Source organism: Sitophilus oryzae, unplaced genomic scaffold, assembly GCF_002938485.1.
Source record: "Sitophilus oryzae breed Bouriz unplaced genomic scaffold, Soryzae_2.0 scaffold_1151_pilon_pilon, whole genome shotgun sequence".
Taxonomy (NCBI): Eukaryota; Metazoa; Arthropoda; class Insecta; order Coleoptera; family Curculionidae; genus Sitophilus; species Sitophilus oryzae.
This window is the reverse complement of record NW_022145784.1, coordinates 15,451-40,370: the sequence shown is the minus strand read 5'-3', so window position 1 is coordinate 40,370 and position 24,920 is coordinate 15,451. Positions and strand designations below refer to the sequence as shown.

Here is a 24,920-nt window from a genome sequence, read left to right as displayed (position 1 = left end):
ACACCACGACAAAGAGATGAAAAGGCTGCGCTATAGTGTTCAAATCTGTACGAAATACTGTCCGACTGATTCGAAATAGTGTTTTTAGTGTAAATAGAAACGAAAATGGGCGACATCAAATTTATTAACAAGAATCTCCTGTCTCTAAAATGTGTGATATTTCTGTTTTTTGGAGGTAAGTACAAATTTATTAAGAAATTATCAAATAATTTTTTTAAATTTTGTCAAAAAGTGTCACACATTTGTTAATTTTTCTATTACGACTTTATTTTCAAGAAAAACACAATAAATATTTAGCAAGAACCATACCGGGTGTTCTTCAAAAGTGGCTTACCCTTTTTTATTTGTTCGGTTAAAAAAAATTGTATTTGGTATGTTAGTGTATGACAATAATTGGCATTGATTGACGTATTTAGTTAGTTTCGATCACTTTGTCACTGATCATTTAAAATGACATATCATATGTGAACTTTTGACATGTTCTATTTTAAAAAAATCGCATTTTAAATTTCAATCTGGATGGCTGTGTTAAAACCAATAATTTTTAATCAAGGAGCCTTGGAAAAATAGATTTGATCGTCTAATATTTTTCGTGTCTTTTACTGGCCAATTAAAAGATATCCAAATAAGTAAAATGAAGTAAAAAAATGCAGAGGGTGCCATTTAAAAATCGAAAGTTGTAATAATTTCCGGTGAAACAAGAAGTGGCCGAAAACAATTATTCGATATGTCAATCAATCCTAATTTATTATCATATCCAAACATACAAAATCTCTTTTTTTCTGAAAAAAATTATTTATTTATTTTTATATTTAACTTAATAATACAAAAATTAAAAAAAATGTTTATCTATATCAATCCTATATCTATATAAAATCCTTATTCAATAATATGTGTTTCTTTTTAATTTAATTTATGATTTCTTCCTTATTTTAGCAATCGGATCTCTACTGCCTTTCCTGCCTCTTCAGATGACTATTTGGGGCTTATCCAGAGATGAAGCTGTTATAGTGTCTTCCGTAGCACCCTTGATAGCTCTCATTGGCCCTTTGGTAGCTGCGCCCTTAGCTGATAGATTAGCAGGTGAGTACAACCGAACATTAGTATTTTTTTTCAGATTTCATATTCAATTATGTTCAATTGACTAGTACGTGGTTTGACTTTTGTAAAATACTATAAATATTATCCTCGATATTTTATTAAAATATAAGACCTACAGATATTTTTTCAAATATCCGGACTACCATAATAGTTATTGATTTTTAAATTTATGTCGTTTTTATATTGATTCCAGGTGGTTTTGGGGGTGCTCCTAGAAGCAAAACAGGACGATACCTCCGTGTTATGATAGCATTAAGTTGCTTACTAGCAACCCTATTTTATTGGCTCCTTATTATCATCCCGCCCATAGTAAGTAATTTATTCAGAGTGATAAAAACACTATATGACAACAACCTATAGAGATGACAAACAAATTAAATAAAAAAAAAACATAAACAGTACATTTCAAGATATTTTTTAAGAAATTTTTTGTCACTCTGAACGTTGTAGATTTTTCTGTTTAATTTTACTGATTTTGCCGTGATTTCTTTTTCAGATAAGAAGCCCTCCAAATGTGTCATTTGTCTGTGATGAAGAAGGAGGCTTTATCCTCCAAGATCGATGTGGTGCTGAAAGGACATGTTATAATTGGGGATCAGGGGTAAGAAGAATATAAAATACTAGCGTGTAGTGTGTAATACCCGCGACTTCGTTCACGTCGAATTAATCATTTGTAATGGTGATGATAAAGCAAAGCAAGAATTTCCATTAACATACAAACTGGATAAAATTTTCTCACATTTATGTCAGCATGAGAAAAGACAATATGGCGATATTATTATATAACTTGGTAATATTTGAGGGGTAGTTTCATCTCGTTGGAATTTGACTTTCGAAAAATCCGTTTGCCAAAAATAGGCTTTTTACGTCAAGTAGTTTAAGCAGAATCGTGGTTAATCAATTACCCAACTTTTTGGAACACCCTGTATGATTTTTAAAAAATTTCAAAATATGTAAAAAAACAAAATAAATTATGCGTGTCCAAGCGTTTTCCCGAAAGACTAACCGTTTTTTAAATAACAAATATTGTAATATTTGAGGGGCGTTTTCGCCCCCTTGGAATTTTAGATTCGAGAAACCCCTCCTTATCGAACCTCTACACCTCACAGTCAATCCGTTTGCCAAAAATCAGCTTTAAACGTCAAGCAGTTTAAGCAGAATCGTGATTACTCAATGGGCATATTTTATGAAACACCCTGTATAAATTTTTAAAAAATCTTAAAATATATAAAACAACAAAATAAAATATACGTGTTTGAAAAAAAACTCTCCGGTTTTTAAATAAAAAATATTCAAATTTTTGAGGGGTGGTTTCACCCCTTAGAATTCGAGTTTCGAAAAATCCCTTCTGATCATACCTCTACACCCTAGAGTCAACCTGTATGCCAAAATTGAGCGTCTTACGTTGAGTGGTTTGAGCAGGATCATGATTAATCAGTGAGTCACTAAAGGATTTTATGTATTAGTATAGATAACTACTAATAAGCGAGAGATTTACAACCAAAACGATACTCTCTATATTTTGTACTGACCTAAACTAAAAATGATTATTTACTCTGTTTGCAGAAAGGTTCAGTTCTAGTCAAAAACTGCATATTCTCCTGCAATGCCACATCGTCATACAAGAGCGAAAACAACCCTCTACCAGAAGTAGAAGAAGTCAGTTCAGAGTATGGTGATGGCGATTACGAAGCAACTGAGTCCAGCATACTCAACGAACCCGAAGGTGTAAGTATATTTCTCTATCAATAACGAAATTATAACATTAGAAAAATAAGTAATTTCTTAATTAATACTTATTTCTTATTATAGTTTGCTCCTCCATCAAGTATAGACAGCTACTTTAGTGAACCTTACCCGCACATGTGCTTCAAGAATGTCAGTGGCGATACAGTGTGTGAAGTTTACACTGAATTTTCGTGGCCAATCAGATTCAACCTGGGTCTGAGACCATCAGACAGTGTGGATAATGACACAGAAGCAACGTGCAAGTACCCATTTGGTAAGTAGCTCAGGTTTATTTATTTAAATGTATACAGGGTTGTTCACCACATACCGTAATTACGAACAGTTTTGGGTTCGTTGAAGGACCATTATAGCTACAATTTAAAAATATTTTTACAAGATACAGACTGTCCCAAATAAGTAAAAAGTATTACAATTGTATTTTTTAAATGGAACACCCTGTATATTATTTTATTTTTAGATTTTACGATTGAAATAAAGGTGAATTTGATTAAGGTTTATCACACTTAAACTTTACCGTTTTTGAAATATTTTCAATTTTATGAAATTGCAGTAAAAATTTTAAGGCTTCATTTCTCCAAATTTTTAATACGAATGAAGATTATTTATTGATCGGATATTGCGTTGCAATAATAAAAATATAACTACCTCATACAGAGTGTCCAAAAATTTATATTAAATAATTGATAGGTTTAAACGGCAATAACTTGTTTAATTTAAATCGAACACCCTGTATATTTTACGTAAATCAGATGCAAAATTTAATGGTCTATCAAATTGTATTATGCCATTTTTTACCCAACTCTTCAAGTTTTCGTAGAAAATGCATTTTTTTATAATTTATACCTCATTATACCCATGGAATATTTACAATTTAGATTATTTTTAAAGATGTAACACATTTTCAAAGAGTACAGATACTAATATTATTGATATAGTATAATTTAACGATTTTTATACAGTAATAGTTAATATATCAGCAATATAGACCAGGTAGAGTATTTTTTATCGTTTTATGTAAATACAGGGGTCACTCGTTTTACGCGGCATATTTATACGCTATTTCTCAAAAACTTTGTCCATATGCCATACAGCACATGATCTTTGAAAATTGAAGAAAGAACTTTGAAAATTAATCAAAAAGTCTCTGTGGGGCATTCGTGTCATAGATTTATTTATATGTTTGTAGACATATATTGCATTTGCATTTTGTTCATATTGCATTCCTTGCATTTGTTTATATACACATATATACCGGGTGCGTCTCAAAAGTAGTTCACCCCTATAACTTTTATTATTTTTCAGATAAAAAAAAACGAGGTTTGGTACGTATATGACATAAATTAGGATTGATTGACAATTCTTTTTAGTCACTTCCTGTTTCACCGGAAATTACTACAAATTTTGATTTTTAAATGGCACCCTCAGATGTTTTTACTTTATTCGATAGAAAATGACTGAATAGAATGTCATATCATATGTCAACTTTTGACATTTTCATTTAAATCACAATTATTGTATTTTAAATTTCAATCTAGAGTGCCATGGCTGTGTTAAAAACAGTAATTTTTAATCAAAGAACCTTGAAAAATAGATTTGATTGTCTAATGTTTTTAGTGTCTTGTCCTGGCCTGTTAAAAGATGCCCAAATCGTATTATTAATCATATCTCAATTTTTTCAAATGGAACGTGGGTGGCTCATTAGCATATTTGGAAAAATAATTTTTTACGAATAATTTGATACCACACACAGTCTAGTTCAGTTTTTGGTATTTCGAGTCAAATTGTCGTTATGAACCGCATGTTATAATTTCAAATAAACCATATGCGAAAATGTCAAAAGTTGACATATGATATATCATTCTAGTCAGAGTGTCATTGTCTATCGAATAAAAAAAATACCGAGGGTGCCATTTAAAAATCAAAAGTTATAGTCATTTCCGGTGAAACCGGAAGTGACACAAAACAATTGAATATGTCAATCAATCCTAATATATCTGAAAAAATAAAAAAAGTTGTAGGGGTGAGCCACTTTTGACACGCACCCGGTATATTGTTCACATACACAGTTGTAGAAATGTTCTTCATAATACATATTATGTATTTATTATACAGGGTGAGTCTTAAATAAAAGCAAATGCTGAAAATAATGTTCAAATGTTCAAAATAACCGAGTTATTTCGCTTTAAAAATTTAAAAAAATATATTGTTGCTTAATTTTTTTTTTTAAATAAAAGGAAAAGAAAGGTTTTTAAGAAACGTATCCCCCGCGTAATGCGAGGGAGACCTGTAATAGTTGTCTCATCTTACATACATAAATTAACTTCTATATGTATTTGTTTTATTTACAGACGAATATTTCCACTGCCGCATTCCTGTGTTAAAAGCTCAACAAATCAAAAGAGACTACGGGAACGAAGACTGTCAACCTGTCATTTTATGCGAAATACATGACCCTTACAATGGAACGGACTCTCTATTGAAAAGATCTCAATGCGGATATGATAACATAAGCTTTTGGTAAATATCTAGAACTTTTTTAACCTTTTTAATCAAAGGTTTTAACAAATACTATCTGTTCCAGGTTATATCTTTTCATTAAATCCTTCGCCGACATCTTCTTGGCAGCTGCTGTAGCGCTGATTGCTACAGCTGTAGTCATCGCTACGAGGGAGACGTCTACCGGCCGTGGTGATATAGGAAAACAGTTCGCCTTGGGTGCGCTGGGTTTCGCCATTTTGCACCTATAATCGGGGATGTGCTAATGGAAGGTTTTCGAAGGCATGATCTGTTTCAGTGTATTGATGGTTTGGCTATTATCATCTTAATTGTAGATGAGTAAGTATACGTGAAAAGGTTTGAAAACTGTTCACCGTTTTGAACAAAACGAAGAACATTTTTTGCGTAAAATATCCTCCTAGTTTTTTATGTTATCTGTTGAAAATACTGTATCATTGGATAAAAAAATACCACCAGTAGTACCCTTTCAGGACTGTAACGGATTTTTACACTATCGCCATTTGTTTTGGCATTAAAATGTGTAGAGGAGTACCAAATTTCAAGAAAAACAGTTTTAAATGTTCTTAAAAATAAACAAAATATATTATTTTTATTTACCCTTTCATAGGAACTCTTCTTATCTGTAGTACCCACCGAAGTTAAATACACTTTTTCTCTCACCCTGTATATTGAAGCTCTTTATACAGGGTGAGTCTTAAATAAGTGCAAATATTTTCAGGGTTGGTAGATCTCGATTAAAGAAACATATTTTCTCTTTATCGCTTCTCAAATAAGTCCAAAATAACCGAGTTATTCAAGTTTGAAAATTTTTTAAAAAATTGATTTATTTTTAAAAAATTTGAGGGCCACCGGATTTGTTCTGTATTTGCATCCCTTTGAGTAGCGTAACCATAGAGTATAGCCACAGAACAGATACAGATACAGTACGTCTGTCCGTTCTGTAGCTACGGGGTATCCGTGAGAGGGGAAACGATATTCTCTCGATGTTTTTCGTAAAAAATTAGACGACGCGTCCCATCAATAAAAATTCGACAAATTTGCAAGTAGCCAATAAAATGAGTGGGCGGAGCGATTTGCGGTGACGTACTCGTCAAGTCAACGTATAAAATATATTGTTGTTTATTTAAATGTTTTTTGTCCGCATTCCTTTCATAGACAAAGATCCAGCAGACGTACTGTACAGGGTGGGTCAAATTCGACGCTTTTAAATGGAATCACCCTTTTCTATAGGAGATAGACGAAAACTAATATCGGTGTCTGGAGCTCAATTTTCATCAAAAACATGATCGTGAAAACCGCACATCAATATCTGTTACCGTTTCGGAGTTACGGGGTGTTTTTCAAAAATGTGCATTTTTAACAAATCGCTGTAACTTTTTTGCTATGGAAAATTTATTTCAAAGCAAAAAAAATGTATTTCTACGAAAACATTTCCAAAGCACCTTTTTACGTAGAATTTAATGGTTTAAATATATTTTTTTTTAAATTAATAATTTAAGAGTTTTCAATAGAAAAATTGATTTTTTATTTAGGACACCCCCTATATTTTTAATTAACTGAAAAGAATCTAAAATTACCTTTCCAAAAATATAGCACACTTGATATTTTGTTTAATCCTCTTCGAAATACGGAATTTTAAAACTTCGCCACTTTTTAACTAGTAGGCTTTGGACCCCTTATTGATGATATACCTCTAATGGAACTCGAAAACATATTTTTCCAGCAAGACGACGCACCGGCTCTGAACGCTGAAGTTATTAGCAAATTTCTGCAGCCAATTTCAAGAATATTTGAATAGCTAACCAAGATCCCAGCCGTTGGCCGTCGAGGCCGCCTGACTTAGTGCCCATGGATCTAATCCTATCAATATATTTGCGAAAAAAAGGTTCCTTATTCTTCCGTATAATCTAGACAAGAATTAGAAATACTTAGCAGTTATGAGAGGGTTATGTTTCACCCCCACTGAGTTAATGAATTTCGCGAGAAATGTTCAAAAACTGCCCCGTCTGTCCATAACAGAAGACGGTCGATATGTCGAACACCTGTAGCAAAATCTCATGTCCTGGTTTGCTATTTATTTTTATTGTTATGAGATATAGTTTAAATGTGTTGTGATGTGGGTTAAATATATTTTTAAATTGTTATAAAATTCTGCATCTCTCATAGCAAATATTATTTTCGTTTTAATTGATGCTCACAGCTAGAATTTTTTTGCATTACAGCCGGTGCCGTTCAAAGCCTACTCATTTAAAGCGGGCGAATTTTTATATACTCTATATCTCGAAGAGGAATCGAGCAAAATATTAAGTATGTTATATTTTTGGAAAGGTAATTTTAAATTCTTTTCAATAAATTAAAAATATACAGGGTGTCCCACATAAAAAATCAAATTTTTTGTTGATAATTCTTAAATTAATAATTTTAAAAAAATTATACTTAAACCATTAAATTCTACGTAAAAAGGTGCCTTGGAAATGTTTTCATAAAAATACAAAATTTTCCATAGCAAAAGAGTTACAGCGATTTGTTAAAAATGCATATTTTTGAAAAACACCCCGTAACTCCGAAACGGTAACAGATATCGATATGCGGTTTTCACCATCATGTTTTTGACAAAAATTGAGCTCCAGACACCGATATTAGTTTAGTCTATCTCCTATAGAAAAGGGTGTTTCCATTTAAAAGCGTCGAATTTGACCCACCCTGTACAATATCTCTTCTGTAGTATAACCGTAACCATATCAGAAATTAAGAAATCCTTAAGAAATCATACCCTGGGAAAATTTGCGGTAAACAAGCAGTTCTAAAAGTTTTGAACATCTTTCTTTGCCAAAAAAAAAACCTCATAGACATAAACCTCAAAAAAGTAGTACAGAATTAGTAGTCCCAGATAGAACTCCCTGGTCTATAAGGATATCGAGAAGTTGATATCGTCGAACAATACAATTATGCCACCTAACTTTTTAGGCGTTACCATGAATTTGGTAATAATTGGTAGGTATACGTGGCGAAATAAAAGTATAAAAAATTTACCTACCTTTTAAAAATGGGCAATTTTTCAAGTTTTTTTTATTTTATTATAGACCAGCAGATTAAATCATATTTTGTTGTACTACTTTTTTTTATCGCAATGGTACCTGTTCTGTGTAGACGTGTTCCCGAGGTCGAATATTATTTATTTAAGACTCGCCCTCCCAAGTAGCAATTTCACGACTTGCGACCACATGTTTACTAAACACAACGTTGGATTAGTTACAAAAAATAGTTAGCTCCCTACCTTGGGTATTAAAATAAATTTAAACGTTTTTATAACGTTGTGCCGACGTTGGACTAGTACTACAGCAAAGTAGAAGCTTCTGCGACGTCGAATAAACGTTGTCTTGTAACCTTTTCTGCTTAAGTGATCTTTAGGTGATTTGGACAACGTAGTTACAACGTTGGATAATATAGAGTTTTCCGACGTCAGTTTCAGGACCTATTCCAACGTTATGCAAACGTCGTCTGTTTTACTAATTCCAACGTTGTTTAGATTTCCTTATTCTTACGTTGGTAGGACGTAGAGTCACTACCTTTTTGCAACTGTATTGAACCATAACCTTAAATCTTAAATTTTCAATTCATTGTTCTGTTCAGTCAGACAGTTCAGTGCTGTTTTTGTTTTTATAAAAAAAAAACTTAATTAAAATGGGACATAAGAAAGGTACATATAAAACTAAATTTAAATATACATCGACATATATTACCGACACTTCCTCGTTTATTTAGATTATAGAGGGCGGCACAAGCTAGACTCTAGAATGACTAAATTAGGCAATCTTGCGACTAGTATACTACCTGTTAAGGCCGAACTGCGACTTTATTAGTCCAGTATGCGACTACTCGAACTACTCCATCTTAATCTCCAAAACAACAAAGTTAAAGCCGCCATGTTGTTAAATAAGAAAATGTTTCGTTCTTAAAATAGCAATTCCTGCTTTTTGAATACATTAACTTGAAATATTTGACCCTAAAAAATACGCGGAAACAATTTTTTCGAATGCGAATAAATTATTCTCATTTTACTAAAAAAAAAATTCAAGAAAATTTTTAAAACTTCTTTAATTTCAAGGCCCATTAGTATTTTTTAAAGTAGAAACAATACATTTATCAATAAAGTTGTTTGCGTTTAACTTTTTACCTTGGGTAACGAGTTACAGAGTCGGTTAAAGTGTTTCAATAATTATGATCTTCAAACATCCTCCACACTTAAATACTTTTGTTTTGTTTTCCTTCACTGCCATCTGACATATGTCTCTAACTAAATTATAAATATAATATTTTTACTATAATTATCCCAATTTAGATAAAACGCGACTTAGACGCCATATTAGTTTTGTATTTCTGTAAATTAGGATTTTAAACAACGTTGCAGTTTGTACTAAATTAGGCTTCTAGCCAACGTCGGTATACAACGTCGTTTCGACCCAAAAATTATTCTCCAAACTAGTGCAGACTAGGGTTGGCACGAGGTTGTGCCGACGTTGCGCCCCGACGTTTGGTCGCGTGACACAACGTTGTCCCGACGTCCAAATGCTGCTTGGGCTGTATATTTAGAAAAAATGATACTACTGATTGAAGATATAGATTCAAAACTATATTATTTTACAGAAAAATGCCACTGAGTCCACCAGAATGGTGGTGGCACACCAGATGTGGTCTTCTAGCCTTACCATTGTCTTCTGTAAGGAAATATGGACTTGAAACAGCTGCTTTGGGGATCATACTGTTCCTCCTTGGTATTTTCTGGAACTCGATTGATACCTACTTACCATGGTAAGAACATCACTGCTTTTTATTACCTATGTTTGTATTTAATAAGAGTTATTAAACTTTCCAGGCATGTAGTGAAAATGGAAGATGGTGAGCCACTGATTATAGGACTGACTGTCACTATCGGGGCACTGCCTGCTGTAGTTTTCCTGTACTATGCTGAAAAAATTGTTGACTATTGTGGTCATTCGAATCTTCTGATTTTCTGTTTCGTCAACTATATCTGTCATCACTTAAGTAAGACTTTCATTCATTTAAAAAACAGTTAAACTAACCATCTCATTACCAAAATTTAATTATTTTTAAAAGATTAACAAGAAATTAGATGGAAAAATAAAAAAAGTATTTGTATTTGTATATATATTTGTATTTGAAAAATAGAATTTTGCACTTATTATAGACTTATTTTAATTTATTTTCAGCTTTGATATGTGTGGACAACGCGAAACTTCTATTTTTGTGCGAATTTCTGGAAATATTCACACTCCACGTCATGTACGTCACTGCCGTTTTGTATCTGAGGCATTTGGTGCCCAGGAAATTGACAGCTTGTGGTCAAGCACTGCCAGTTATTGCTCATTTCTGTTTAGGTAAGTTGATGATAGTTGATATGCAAAGGGGTACATAGTATAGTCCAAGAAAATAGGCCTTTAAATATGAAGTTTTGGTAAAAACTTGAATTTTTTATATAAGCCATGTATATACATACATATATTTTTAATATAGGTTATTACTTTGAAAGATCTAAAAACGAATTGTGAAAGATTTTTTTTAATTCACCCCCGAGAAGGGGTGATTAATTTTTTTTGTCGGAGAAACGGTATATAACGACTAGAAAAAAAAAATCAAATAAAAGTTGTGGAGCGTCAAATTTTACATAGAAATGATCTCTATACTTTTTTTGCTCAGATCAAAATTAACCGAGATAGGGTGGCTAGAATCTAGGGGATGATAGTAGAAATTTAAAAAAATTATAAGTTGCTGAAAAATTCATATATTTAACTTTTTTATTCAATTTGTTTGGAAAATTATAAATTTCAATTAAGATTTTTTTTAAATTCACCCCAATAAAGTGTTTTTTTTCCAAATTTCAGAAAAATGGTAAGGACTCATTTGATAAAAAAATGTTTCAATAAAAGTTGTCCCCTAGTTTCTATCCACCCTATCTCGGTTAATTTTGATTTGAACAAAAAAAGTATGGATACCATTTTTAAGTAAAATTGAACGCTCTACAACTCTTATTTCGGCTTTTTTTGTCCTTGCCGTTTCTCCGAATTTTCGAAAAAATAATTTTATTTATTTATTTCACCCCTTCTTGGGGGTGAAATTAAAAAGAATTGCTTTCATCAATTCCGTTTTTAGTGATCTTCAAGTAACTTATAGTCATAAATTCGCAAGGTATTTTTACCAGTGGAAACTTCCGTAATCTTGAAGGCCTATCTTGCAAGGACTAATATTTGTATTGTATAGTATTACGAGATAGACTAAATAAGTTATATTTATTATACATACAAAAACTATGATGTTGTGTTTTTGCAGGTAGATGTTTTGGGGCTCTCCTAGGTGGAATAGCCTACGACGAGTACCCGTACAACTTCAACCGGGTCCATCAGGGATTCACCATAGCAGCTGCAGTGGTGGCATTCATCTACTACATCGCTTACCATTTCTATTTGAAGCCGAAATGTGGGGCTCCCGTCCACTTACCGCCAGATCCGGCCCCTGCAATCATACAGAGTAAGTTGGTCCTTGATTTCAGAGAAATAAGTAAAGATAGAGCCGCTCTAACATTCCATGTTTTGGAACATAGGAAATCCCATCTAAATTTTAAAAATGATGAATCAGTGCCTTCTATTAAAAGATCAGCCCACGGGCGAGATTTATGACGTCACGCTAGTTAGATATAACGGATTAATAAATATGTTGTAGAATACATGGAAAACATAATTATTCCTCAGATTTTTGGTTGTATTTAAAAAAATGAATATTTTTTTTTTTTTTTTTTATACATAATATACATTAAACTAGCACATATATACCTATTTTATAGTAATGAATATATTTTGGCAAAATAACTATGATCCATGACAAATGCAAGCAAATGTTTAATGTACAATAATGTATAGGTACATAGATAATGGGTTCGATGTAAATATATTTAAATTTTGGAGTTTGAAAATCGATCTAATTAACAAAAAACATTCAATACTAACTAATACGAATATATTATGTATTTTGGCTTCACAAAGATTTATATGTATATTTTGCAAGTATCAATGTTCGAAGAAAATTATAATTTGCAAATAATTTTTTTTTAAAAAACGAAAAAAAACGCAGTCAGCGATGGCTATGAATGAAGATCGCTGTCATTTTGTCATTTTATGTGTAAAATTATTCTAAAATTTTGTTGAGTTTTCTTGGGATTTTTAGATTCGGGAAAACGCTGATTGTTTTCATTTGTTTTCATTTATTTATTTTTCAATTTTTTTGATGTTGGTTTAAAAAAGTTTCGGCTAACTATATCCTTCATCAGTGTTGTGTTATATGAGGAAAAATAGTGTCGAATTAATGCCAAAAATTACATACTTACAAGTATAGATTCCACCACATAGTATTTACTGCAATTAATAAGCTAATATAAACTAATCAAAACATGACCACACATTTTTTAAATTGCATAATGTCTTAACACTAAACTTATCTACATTGACTCATGGAGTACGCAGTACGCAGTAAACATTATTTGCGTGGTGTGAATATTTTATAGGTATTTTTTTTTTTTTTTTTTTTTTTTGAAGTTTTTTTTTCCATATGACAAGACAGCTGACTGTAAGGCTTATAATGGTTAGCCAAACTTGTCTGTTTGTTATAAACCAAAGAAGTAAAAAGTATTACATGAAAACCAAATGAAGGAACTTAGTCAGCGTTGTTCTCCGAACCTAACTCCCCAAGAATAAACAAAAAAATTTAGAATTTTGAAACCAAGTTTCCAAGATATATCAAAATTTTCCAGATTGTACAATTCCTATTAATTATTTTATTGTTACAGAGTTAGTTTTAGAGATGTCATCGATGTTCATTTCCAGCCAACTAGACGCCGATTTTTTTCGAAGTGATACGTATAAATTTTTAATAAATATAAATAACTATTATTTTTTTATTACTTTATTTATATGTGTGGAAGTAATTCGCATAGGGATCTTATTTTTAAAAGGCTTATTTTGATTATGGCAACAATTCATACCAATTTTATTGTTATTTTATTCATATTGCATTCAGCCATCACTTAAATATTGATATTAATTTGGTATTTAAAAATAATCATACAAAAAAAATAAAAAAAAATTCTGAACAAATATATTTATGCTTGACATACATTATATATTAATCAAAACAAAAACACCCATTCTTCTTTTAAACTGTATCAGTCTTGTCTTTACACAAATCTTTTTTAAAATTTGAACCCAAAATGAATAAATCTTTTTCATGATCTTTAATACACATATTCTTTATTTTCCCCTAGATCATAATACCAACTTACGTGTTTATCTTTCGAAGCTGAACCAACAAAACTTGGAGTGGAGATTGTCCACAATATGATAAAATAAACATAATTGTCCAGTTTTCATTAATACCATCATAGGAGAATATTATTTTTAAATTTTAATAAGATATTTTCAATAGAATTCTCTTGATTTATAACTCGTACCCGCTTTTCTTGCTCTTCCGGACACTTTAGGCTGCTTAGTATAATAACTATCCTTAGTAACCATTCTTTCCACCAGGAACACAACAAAGATGAGGCATAGCACCAAAAACCCACTCCACTTAAGCTTTATGATGAATTGGTTAGAGTTTAAAAACACACACAAAATCGACAGATAAGTAAAAAATTTTGGGCACTTTTAGGTTAATCACTTACACAACGTGTAATTTTTCTAATTTTTTATGCGGAACCGAGAGTGACCATATATCTGGTAGTAGTTTATGTCACTTAAACACCAAAATAATTAGTTTTTTGCACTACAATAATAAATAATACCAAAATCAAAGAGTTAAAACCAAAAATCAACCGACAGAATATGAGACGGAATCTAACCCAATATCTAAGTATGTACAGCTGATGAAGTAAACAAAAGTCCGCCCCCAGGCTGATCTTTTAAAGAACGGCAGTGGATGAATACAGTTTTCCCAAAATATGAATAGTTGAATAAGTTTGTCAAAAATATCCTAAGAATTAAGGTATATGTGAAAAGTTACAAGAAGTACATTGTAAACATAATAGAACCTTTAAAAAATCTCAATATACTTGTAGATAAGCAGACACATTCATTCAAAAGGAAATTTATTTATTAAATACAGAGCAATAACAAAATTAAATACTTGTCTAATATACAGAGGGGGCCCGAACTGTATTCCGGAAACTTCGGCAGCATATTCTGCAGATAAAAATAAGTAAAAAAGTTCATGTAAATGTATGTCCTAAAATGCTTAGTTTCGGAGATACAGGGCGTAGAAAATTTAATTTTAAAAAAAAAAAAAATAATTTCTGAAGTAAAGTCAATATTTGGATGAAAATTGGTGTCTGGCAGTTTTTTGACATGGGAAATTTGATTGACTCCTATTTGTAGGGGGCGCCACCTATATGTGTTTTAACTTTTGAAGAGTAATAACTTTTCGTCCGTACCTGTATAAAACCATGAATGAAAGAATATACCATTGAGTTATAATAAAAGAGGAGATGCTATCACGTGACCAAAGCGGTACCAGGTCGGCCATATTGATGCGACTCTCTTGTCAATTCGTGCTATTGCCGTCTAGCGTAATCCTGTTCTTGATTTTTGCCGCGTTATTTTGACTTCACTTTTTCTGTTTTATTCTGGACTTACTGTGTGTTGGACTATAAACAACCCAATCGGTCCTCACTGTCCTGTTCGAAGTTGTAGCAGAAAACGCCATCGATAGAAAGAAATCGTCAGGAATTACATTTCATAGGTAATGGTAAACAAGATGCAGGGCCGAACTCTGAGTATTATTATCTTTAAATACCCAATTATAATAATATCCCAATTTTTATTAATATATATTCTTTTTTTTTTTTTTTTTTTTTAAAATACTAATAAAATTACGTTTCAATTTGACAATAAATATAAAATACCATTACATAGAAAAATGTAATAAAAACAAGATAAATCATAATCATATGAATTAAAAAGGCAATGTTATGCCAGTGTTGTGTGTTTAATATACTATTTGCGGTGTGTGTTAATATACTATAGTGCTATTATACAGTGTAACCCATTTATTTTAGGTTCACTCTGAAAAAAAAGTTTATTAATGTCAATATGGCTCGGGTTGTTTTTACATGAAAAACTTTATCTACTTAGCAAAAATAGCCTTGTTCTAAAAATATCTAGATACTTCCAGTTTTCGTGGTAATAGTTAAAGGTGGCATTAGGCTTTTTTTTAATCTTTGTATATAATCCAAACCAAACCACTCGATTCAGCATAACTTTAAAGGGCTTACCTATACCAAATTGACCAAATAAATCTCGTGGTGGTTGATTTGTTAAAAATCTTGCTCCTAAACTGGTACAGTAGATCGTTAGAATGTTTTTGAACAGGTTATTCCTTTGTTAAAATAATAAATTTGGTTTAAATTTTTTATTATTTTTTTATTTCTATTTATTATTAATTTATATGTTTAAAGTTTTTAAATTAGTACACACAGTTATTGATCAATCACTTTAGATAATCACAACATTATTAATAAAAAAGTCTAATAGGAAAGATATTTAAATTTTTGAATATAACCTCATAATAATATAGTTCGAAAACAATCTTTAAGTGAAAGACATCAAAGCAATAAACTTATTTAGATTTAGAAGGGGCAATACACCTTTCAACTTTTTTCTAATGGTATCATAAATATTCATAATAATCTATTTTGTAATAAATGAAAGTTGCATTTTTCGTAATTTTATTTTTAATCCAATAAAAAAGCAATGCCATTTATTTAATTTCCCTATAATATTAATTAAAAAAGTATTTTATTTTATTTTTTTTAAAACTATAATTATACATTTTATCTTTAAAATACATACTAGAAAAAAATAATATTAAAAAATATTATATTTTATTTAGTAGGTATTTAATTTAACAAATTTTGCGCGTTTTTTCAAAAAAAAAAAAAAAAAAAAAATTATAAATAAGATAATTAATTTCAAAATAAAAAAAACTAATAACTAAAAAATAAAAAAAACATTAATTTATTTAGAATTTACAGAATATTTAAAAAAATGCATAATTTTGCTGAGTCCAACACTGATATCGCCGCCATATTGATGCTACTTTAACCTCCGCCCAGTGAAACCGTTATTCTTGGCTAGTCGTATATGGGAATAGCATCTCCTCCTTTATTATAACTCAATGGAATATACATTTCCGTGACTTTTTACTTAAAAAATGTCTCTTGGTAAAAATCGCTACAAAAAATGGTTCTCGAGATAAAAAAAAAATATAAAATTGACAAAAAAATATGTTGAGTAGATATTTAACTGAAATAATAAAAAAAAAAAAAACACTTTTTTATTTTTTAAATTAATAATAAATCTTTCTGTCGAAAAAAATGATGATAAAAAAGCAGTTTTTGGTTCCCACAAAAAACATTTCAAATGTTATGATTTCATGATGACATGTATTGACCTAATTCGTTCTAAATTATTCTCGGAGAACATACTCGGTAACATTTTACCAAGAGAACTTTTACGCAAAAACGTCGTAAATGTATATTACTCAGTAGTTTTACAAAGGTACGGACAAAAAGTATTACCATTTCAAACCTAGTTTTAAAAATATTATAGGTGCACCCTCTAAAAGTACGAGTCATATTGACATCAAAATTCAAATTTCTCATGTCAAAAAACTCGCAGACACCAATTTAACCTTACGTACTCAAAATTAGTTTGGAAGAAAGTCGAAATAAAAAATGCAATTTCTACACCCTGTATCTCCGAAACAAGCAGTTCGGACATACATCTATACGAACTGTTTATTATTTTTAGTCTGCAAATATCCGCCGAAGTTTCCGATATACAGTTCGGACCACCCTAATCAGCTACGTGCTGAGAACTAGGTGGTTAAGTGTTAAGGGTAGTCCACCCCCAATTTTTTTTTTACGACAAGATTTTTTATTTTATTTTTTTAATGTGGCATTCTTTCAAATAAATTACACGCACCCCTAATTTTCACCCGCTATACTCTATAAAATCAATAACTTTGACATTTGACCGTTGATTTTTTACCAACATGTCAAATATAAAATCCCCTCTGCAAAAAATGTTACTGATATTCTTTAAACTTAGTGCCTGAACGAATCAGATAGGTAACTCTTTTTACTTCGTTAAACAAAAGGAAAATATAAAACAAGTGACAGTCTTCCTCTTCTTGCGAAAACCTGTTCAAAGAATTGGTAATGACAAAGTAAAATGTCATCATCTTTTGACACTTCTAAATATTAGAGCAGATGCTGTCTCTAATAGAACAACCACGGAGCGAGATTTGTGACGTTCACGCTAGTTAGATTATAACGGATTAATATATATGTTGTAGAATACATGGATAACATAATTGTATTCTTATTTTTGTTTGTATTTTAAAAATGTTTTTTTTTTATTATTGTATGTTTTAATACAGTTAATAAATACAAATATAATCTTACTTATATTAAGAAAAATATATACCTATACATATATAAATTACTTTGCAAAAAGACTATGAACCATACATAATGCAGCAACATATTTACAATTATAGCAAGAATAATATATACCATAAGATAATGCGTAACATGTAAAAAATATGGGTTTGAAAATCGAATCTAATTTCAACCAAAAAACATTCAATATCTGCTAATAGTGATGTATTATTATTGCATTTTACAACAATTTATTTTAATATTATAATGTTTACTGCAGATTATATAAACTAATATAACTTGTCAAAAGATGACACATATTTTTTAATTATATCTTAAACACAAAAACTTTTCTACAACTGGCTATGGAGTCGATTTCAGCCATATTTTTAATTTTTTTTTTTTTTTTTTTTTTTTTTTTTTTTTTATTTTGCCAAATGATTTATTACTATAAATACGGTATATTATATTGTTATTAAACTGTTATATTATGTAATTTTATGTAAACTATTTCATTTTTAAAAATACATTTTATTTTTTTAGGAATAATTATGTTTTCATGTATTTTAAAATTTTTTGACAATAAGGGATTTATTTATTATCTAACTAGTGTGACGTCATAATCTCGCTCCGAGGGTTCTATAGAGTACGTCCATTGCTCAGGCATGGGCCGCGTTGCTAACAATAAAATTACACTAGAAAAGCCCGCGGGAACTGTCAATTCAAAGTTATTCGTTAAACAGACTATACTAACGTCACCTATTTAGTTCCAAAGATACAATAAAATTAAAAAAAAAAAAAAAAAAATATATATTCTTTATTTACAGGTATGAAGGAATATGGTTCTTATACTCCCTTAAGGGTGTACCACAACAGCAAATCAAAAAAAGGACGATTTTATATATTAAACGATATTATTTAAGAATTCCTGTTTATATATTGTCTTTTAGATATTTTTTTTATTACTTAAAAAAAAAAAAAAAAATTTATTATTTTCTATTTGTTAAGTTTATAAGGTTTTTTTGTTTATATCAATGTTAGAACTGATACAAATATTCTTTCGAAAAATAATGAAAATGAAAACAAACCAAATATTGATATAAATAAAAAAACATAAATTTTTAAAAAAATGTCTCTCGAATAGATGTGTAAATAAAATGATTCATTTTTTATTACCTTCTTAGATTTTGTAAAGGTGCAGCTTTAAATATCATTTTTAGATAGTCTCTATTTTCTAGGAGTAAGTAAAATATATTTTTAAACTTTTTTTCTTAAAAAAAAAAAAAATTTTTTTTGGAAAAAATCAAAACAAAAAAAAAAAAAAAACTTTTTTATTTTATTGTATACCTTTTTTTTTTTTTTGTTATTTATTAGAATGAAATCATAATATTTTAAGGAATAAATCTACTTATTATGTATTTTCATTATACTTTTTTTTAATAAAAAAAAAAAAAAATTATAATAATTTATTATTTCCGAATACACAATCTTCAATTCCATCATAGATCAATTTATATGATTTGAAATTTTATTAAATAATAAAAAAAAAAAAAAAAAAAAAAAAAAAAAAATGTTGTTTTTTAAAAAAAATTTTTTTTTTTTTTTTAATATTGTGTTGTTTTATTTTCAATAATGTTATTGTTTATTTTTTTTTTTTTTTTTTTTTTTTTAAAATATTTTTGAAATGCATGCTATTATTTCTCGAATGCGCTGTATATTTAAAACTTGAAAGCACAAATTTTGATTTGAAAACATAGATGGCGCTAAAAAAATGTCCTGGTTATGCAACTAGTAATACAACGATTGTGGTAACTAATTCAAATTATCTTCCAGAAACCTTAAAATAAAACCAGAAATTATTTAAAATATTTTATATTTATTGAACTTAACAAAAAAACCAAAAAATTATTGACAATAATCTCTCTTCACTGTTAATAGAATATTTGGATGTTGTAACATCGGTGTAACAATATTATTTCACCTAAAATAACTATCTGTTATTTATTCTTGATTCCGCGCCGGCGGGGGACCATATCTGAGAATCTAGGTCAATGAACCACTATTAATTCTAATCTAGATAATATTGAATGAAAAGAACAATAAGAAATATGTTATATATACTAAATACGATTTGAAAAAGATTTTTATAACATGTCTCAGTTTTATCTGTAGTGTAGTTTGTAGTATACAACGCATTGTTTACCAAGCAGTAAAAATACCAGATTTACCTGAAATAATAATTTAACAAAAAAAAAAAAAAAAAATATTTTTGTGTAATTGAAATAAGCTATTGTCTAATTATAAAATTTATTACCATTATTATTCAAACTTCTTTTACGTCTGATTTAAAAAACTGCAAAAATAAATAAAAACCTAAAAAAATAATTTAAACTTTTTTTTTTTTTTTTTTTTTTTATTTTATTATTATTAAGCAACAGTTAAAAAAAATGGATATTTTATTTCATTGTCTTTGAATTATTTTTTTGCGCTTACCCGTTTACCTACCTGTTGTTATAGCTTGAATTTTGACATTCTTCAAAACGCACTCAATAACAAGTTCTGTAGTTTGTTTATTGCAATCTGAGCAATAGTTGTTAAAATGATGAACACTCCTCAACAGGTATTTGACTTTTTAGTTTAGGAAACTTATCAGTAATCAGTCCCTTGAATAGATTACCATCATAAAAAAATATGGCCACGAAAAGAGCGATATAAAATCAAGCAATTCATAAAATTGTAAATACTAAGGGACCACAAAATAATACAGGAGGACATTTGGGTTCGAAATGGAAAAATCATTGACCCCGAAAAAGTATTTTATGACGAGAAAGTATCATCCGATTATAAAATCGACTGTGAAGGCAACATTATTGCACCTGGCTTTATCGAACTACAAATTAACGGTAACTACAAACAAAATTCGCTGTTTCGAAGCAGTTATATAAGTATTTTTATATCTACTTTAGGGGATATTGATTCCGATTCGCATATTACAAGACAGGATTCCCAAGAAGGAATCGATATGGTATCGAAAAAAATCCTTCAACATGGAGTTACATCTTATTGTCCAACCCTAGTAACATCCCCTGTAGAAATATATCATGAGGTTCTGCCCAGGCTTTCTTACAGGAAAGGGGGTCCTGAAGGGGCTACAATTTTAGGAGCTCACGTTGAGGGTCCTTTTATTAGCAAAGAGAAGAAAGGGGCTCACCCTGAATATTGTATTCGAGATTATGATGATGTATGGATAGATCTGCCTATTTAGTTTATTAAAATTCTAATTCTTTAAATATTTTTTAGCGTTATATAGTAGTAGAAGAGTTATGGGTAGTTTACGAGAAATATTAAAATTAATTACACTGGCTCCGGAATATTAAAATTCATCGAGTTTATAGGAGTTAAGGAAGAAGGAATGTACGTGTCTAGGTAGAGTTGACAATGCAAATAACAGTAAATTGTAAGGGACTTAAGAATAATATAATAATGTTGTTAAAAAATATTCACTAAATCAAATATAATAAACGATAACAAGGATTTGTATTTATTTACAACTATGAACAAAGAATTTTGATTAAGGAGGTTTAAGAGCGACGTATCTACAGGTTTTGTCATTAAAAGATTTTTTGAAGATCTAATTTAGGTACAAATTGTTTTAAATACCTTATATATTTTATAGTGTGCACAATTTGCTTATTTTCACTAGCAAGCGCGCCTGTGATTTGTTTAATGTTTCGTTAATTATATGTATAATTTGATACCATTTAAACTTTTAGTTACGTAATCAAGGCGACGATTTTTAAATTCATTGTTGCCAACCATGGAATTATTCGGCGACGCGGCTGAACTAACTGGAATTTAAATTTTCCGCTGGCGATTCAGACGGTAGCTCTGCTGTAAAACATGTTAAGTTGTCACATGTATTTATTTATTACCTGACATCATCTACGGAGTGTCATTCGATTTTGATGCTATGTAGCGTTTTTTAAACAATTCCCACTGCGAACGGCAGCTTTCATCGTAACAGTCGTGTGATAACGTCATTTCATAGAGAGAAAAACTAATCAATAGACAATAAACAGAAAAAATATTTTTTTTTTTTTTTTTTATTTTTAAACTTTTAGAGAGAAAGAAAACTCAGTTGTTTATTACTTAACACTAGTGACTATATTAATTCATGATGTATTCTGATTGTAAATTAGACTGTACATTTTAATAATTATTAAAAAAAAAAAAAAAAAAAAAAAAATGTAAATAATTAAATATGTCTTAACAATTAACCACTAACAGAGTCCGTACGATATTATTTATAATGTACGTTACTGTTTATGACTGAAAATATAGAAAATCTAAAACATAAAAACTTAAACGTAAATCTACACTGTAGCCTGCTTTATGTAACTGCTTGCTTCAAACCAGTAGCAGCGTGAGGTGGACTCGTATCTCTGTACTTTGTCTCGCCAATACAACAAAAAGGGGCCAGACTGAGGACTCCATGAACTAATAAAGCCGTAACTGTTGACTAGGCTTAGAAATGTGAAAGAAGCAGCATGGGGCTCGAGCTACATCCACGCTGGGCACTTTATATGTAAGATAAATCACTCCTACTGGGGACACTCGTCCACGAGACATCCGTCCATAAGACAATGTACAAGGGAGATACACTACCCGTACCTTGGAATACTACTAGGACTTTGGATAATGCCTGTACCTTGAACACAGTCCTTCATAAGATAACGGTACAGAGGAACACTATCCGTACCTTAGACACAGTCCGTACCTTAGAAATAGTCCGTACCTTGTAAATAGTCCGTCCATAAGACAATGTACGTCTATAAGATAACGTACTCCATAAGATAATGGTACAAAGGAACACCTTGTACTTGGACCATAACCTAGGAAATAACCTTGGACCCAGTCCGTACCTTGGAAACAGTCCGTACCTTGGATACTACTAGGACCTTGATAATGCCCGTACCTTGAAAATAGTCCGTCCATAAGACAAAGTACGTCCATAAATAACGTAGTCCTTAAGATAACGGTACAGGGGAACACTCCCCGTACCTTGGACACAGCTTCCGTCCGTAAGACAACGGTACAGGGAACACTACCCGTACCTCAGAACACTACTAGGACCTGATAATGCCCGTTACCTTGTAAATCTATCAGTCCGTACCTTGGACCCCTCGAAGTACTTCGAGGCTCAAAAAGAACAAAGAAAACTGTCCTTTCTTCCGCTGTAACATTCTTTGGAGGACAAAAGTAAAGGGACGCCAACGTGCAGCAAAATACAAATACAAGTTAAGTTGGGACATCCAAAACTCTGCCCTGTTGCTTTGAAACAGCAGTGACTTCAAAATTATACAGCAATAGATAAGTCACCATTTTCTAAAAGCCGGAAAGGTTAGTTAGTACAGAGCGCTAAAAAGCCAAAGTGATGTCCACAGCCAGAGAGTTACCAAGCATGGTGACAGCGCCTCCACAGGAGCGATAACAGGGTTGTGACAAACCATAACAGGGTTGTCAACCAGGGAACGTAAAAATAACGCCAAACGTGCCAAATAAATCATCAGGCCCAAACGATACGGAATCGGGTAACGATACGCCAGACATCATTTATCATATTATATATAAAAAAAATACATTTAACGAATACTAAAAACGTTACACTATTATAGTTTTGTATTATTCGTTCGGTTTAATAATAGTGTTGTTCATACTTAAGTTGGAAAAGTTCACTATCTTGCAATCAACATTGCTGTATTTTTAGAACCCTCTCTTAGTCGAAGAGTACAGCAAGCTTAATAGCCGTAAAATACTCATCGTCAACTTTATTGAGAATATTTGAACGGAAAAGCCGTTGCTCGTGCGTGAATTGACCATCGAACAAGCGCGGCGTGTCCAGCACGCCCGTAGTAATATGTTCCTTAAGTGTTGTTAAGGAGTTGTGCTTCTGTTGATGAAATAATAACTGTTTAGTATTATGTATAATTTATTTTATTTTTTTTCCAAAATTTTGGTTTCAAAAAGCACTATAGTAGTAAAGTGGCAACACCTGTCTGCGCCCTGTTCAAGCTTAATCAGCGTGACTAACATAGCTATATTTGTATACTGCCGATGCAGATAACTGCATTATTCTCAAAAATTATAAAAAAAAAAAAAAAAAAAAATTTATAATAATAATTAAAATAGGTACTTTATGAAACAATCAACTGATCTGGTCTTCGTGCAAGGACATTCTACTGCTTGAAATTTTTATTATATCAGAGAGTCCGCTGGTAGAACATATGGAGGCATAATGACACACCTTTTTAATGCAATGTTGCCAAACTAAGAAAAATTATTTAACAAAAAAAAAAAAAAAAAAAAAAAAAAAAAAAAATTCTAAAAAATTTTTTTTTTTTTTTTTTTTTTTTCCCTCTTTTTTTTTTGTTTTTAACATCTCTATATAAAATTCTCATGAAAGTATATACAGCTGTGTGTTATACAGCCCAATTTTATTTCATCCACATGATGGCTAGCTAGTGTTTACGTAGGTTTGCGTTGCCTTATCAGATACATAAATATCGCGAAAGAGAGAGATAACCAATTTTTTCGATATAATCCGACATCTATACACACCCGGCAGCATTTTAAGATTAGCTATGACAGTCGCACCCAATAAGTAATTTCAATGTTAGAAATACAATTGTAATTTCATTAAGTATATCTCTAACATAAATGCTGTAATACAGAGGACGTTCCCATTTGTAACAAGGGAACGTTCGTAAACATTCGCGAACGATGTTGATAACGTAGGAGGTGGCAAAAATGCATTCTCTCAAGCACGATAAATCAGTGCATGGGAAGTACCGGGTTCCCACACGAGTCGACGGTTAAATTACGCGACCGTTCCAAGAAAAAATACCCGATTTGAACGAGGTTCCGACTTTCAAGTTAGTCGCCGGTACTCGCTAGAAAACTATATCTAAACTTTTTGTAAAGTGTAATTTTTTCTATTTGTATCTAATGTAACTTTATCCTTCCTATCATTTCGCACAAATAATCAGTT

At 30.7% G+C, this 24,920-nt stretch overlaps 1 protein-coding gene across 1 annotated transcript; it reads left to right on the top strand.

Annotated features, from left to right (window-relative positions):
• LOC115887250 lies at positions 1-21,137 on the top strand (the record flags this gene model as incomplete). Its single annotated transcript, XM_030906629.1, is given in 14 exon segments — positions 1-175; positions 937-1,083; positions 1,295-1,410; positions 1,598-1,702; positions 2,668-2,829; positions 2,914-3,103; positions 5,199-5,367; positions 5,432-5,580; positions 5,583-5,685; positions 10,015-10,179; positions 10,244-10,413; positions 10,599-10,766; positions 11,716-11,913; positions 20,839-21,137. Coding segments are annotated over 14 exon segments (2,211 nt in total).
• Positions 21,138-24,920: the final 3,783 nt, after the last annotated feature.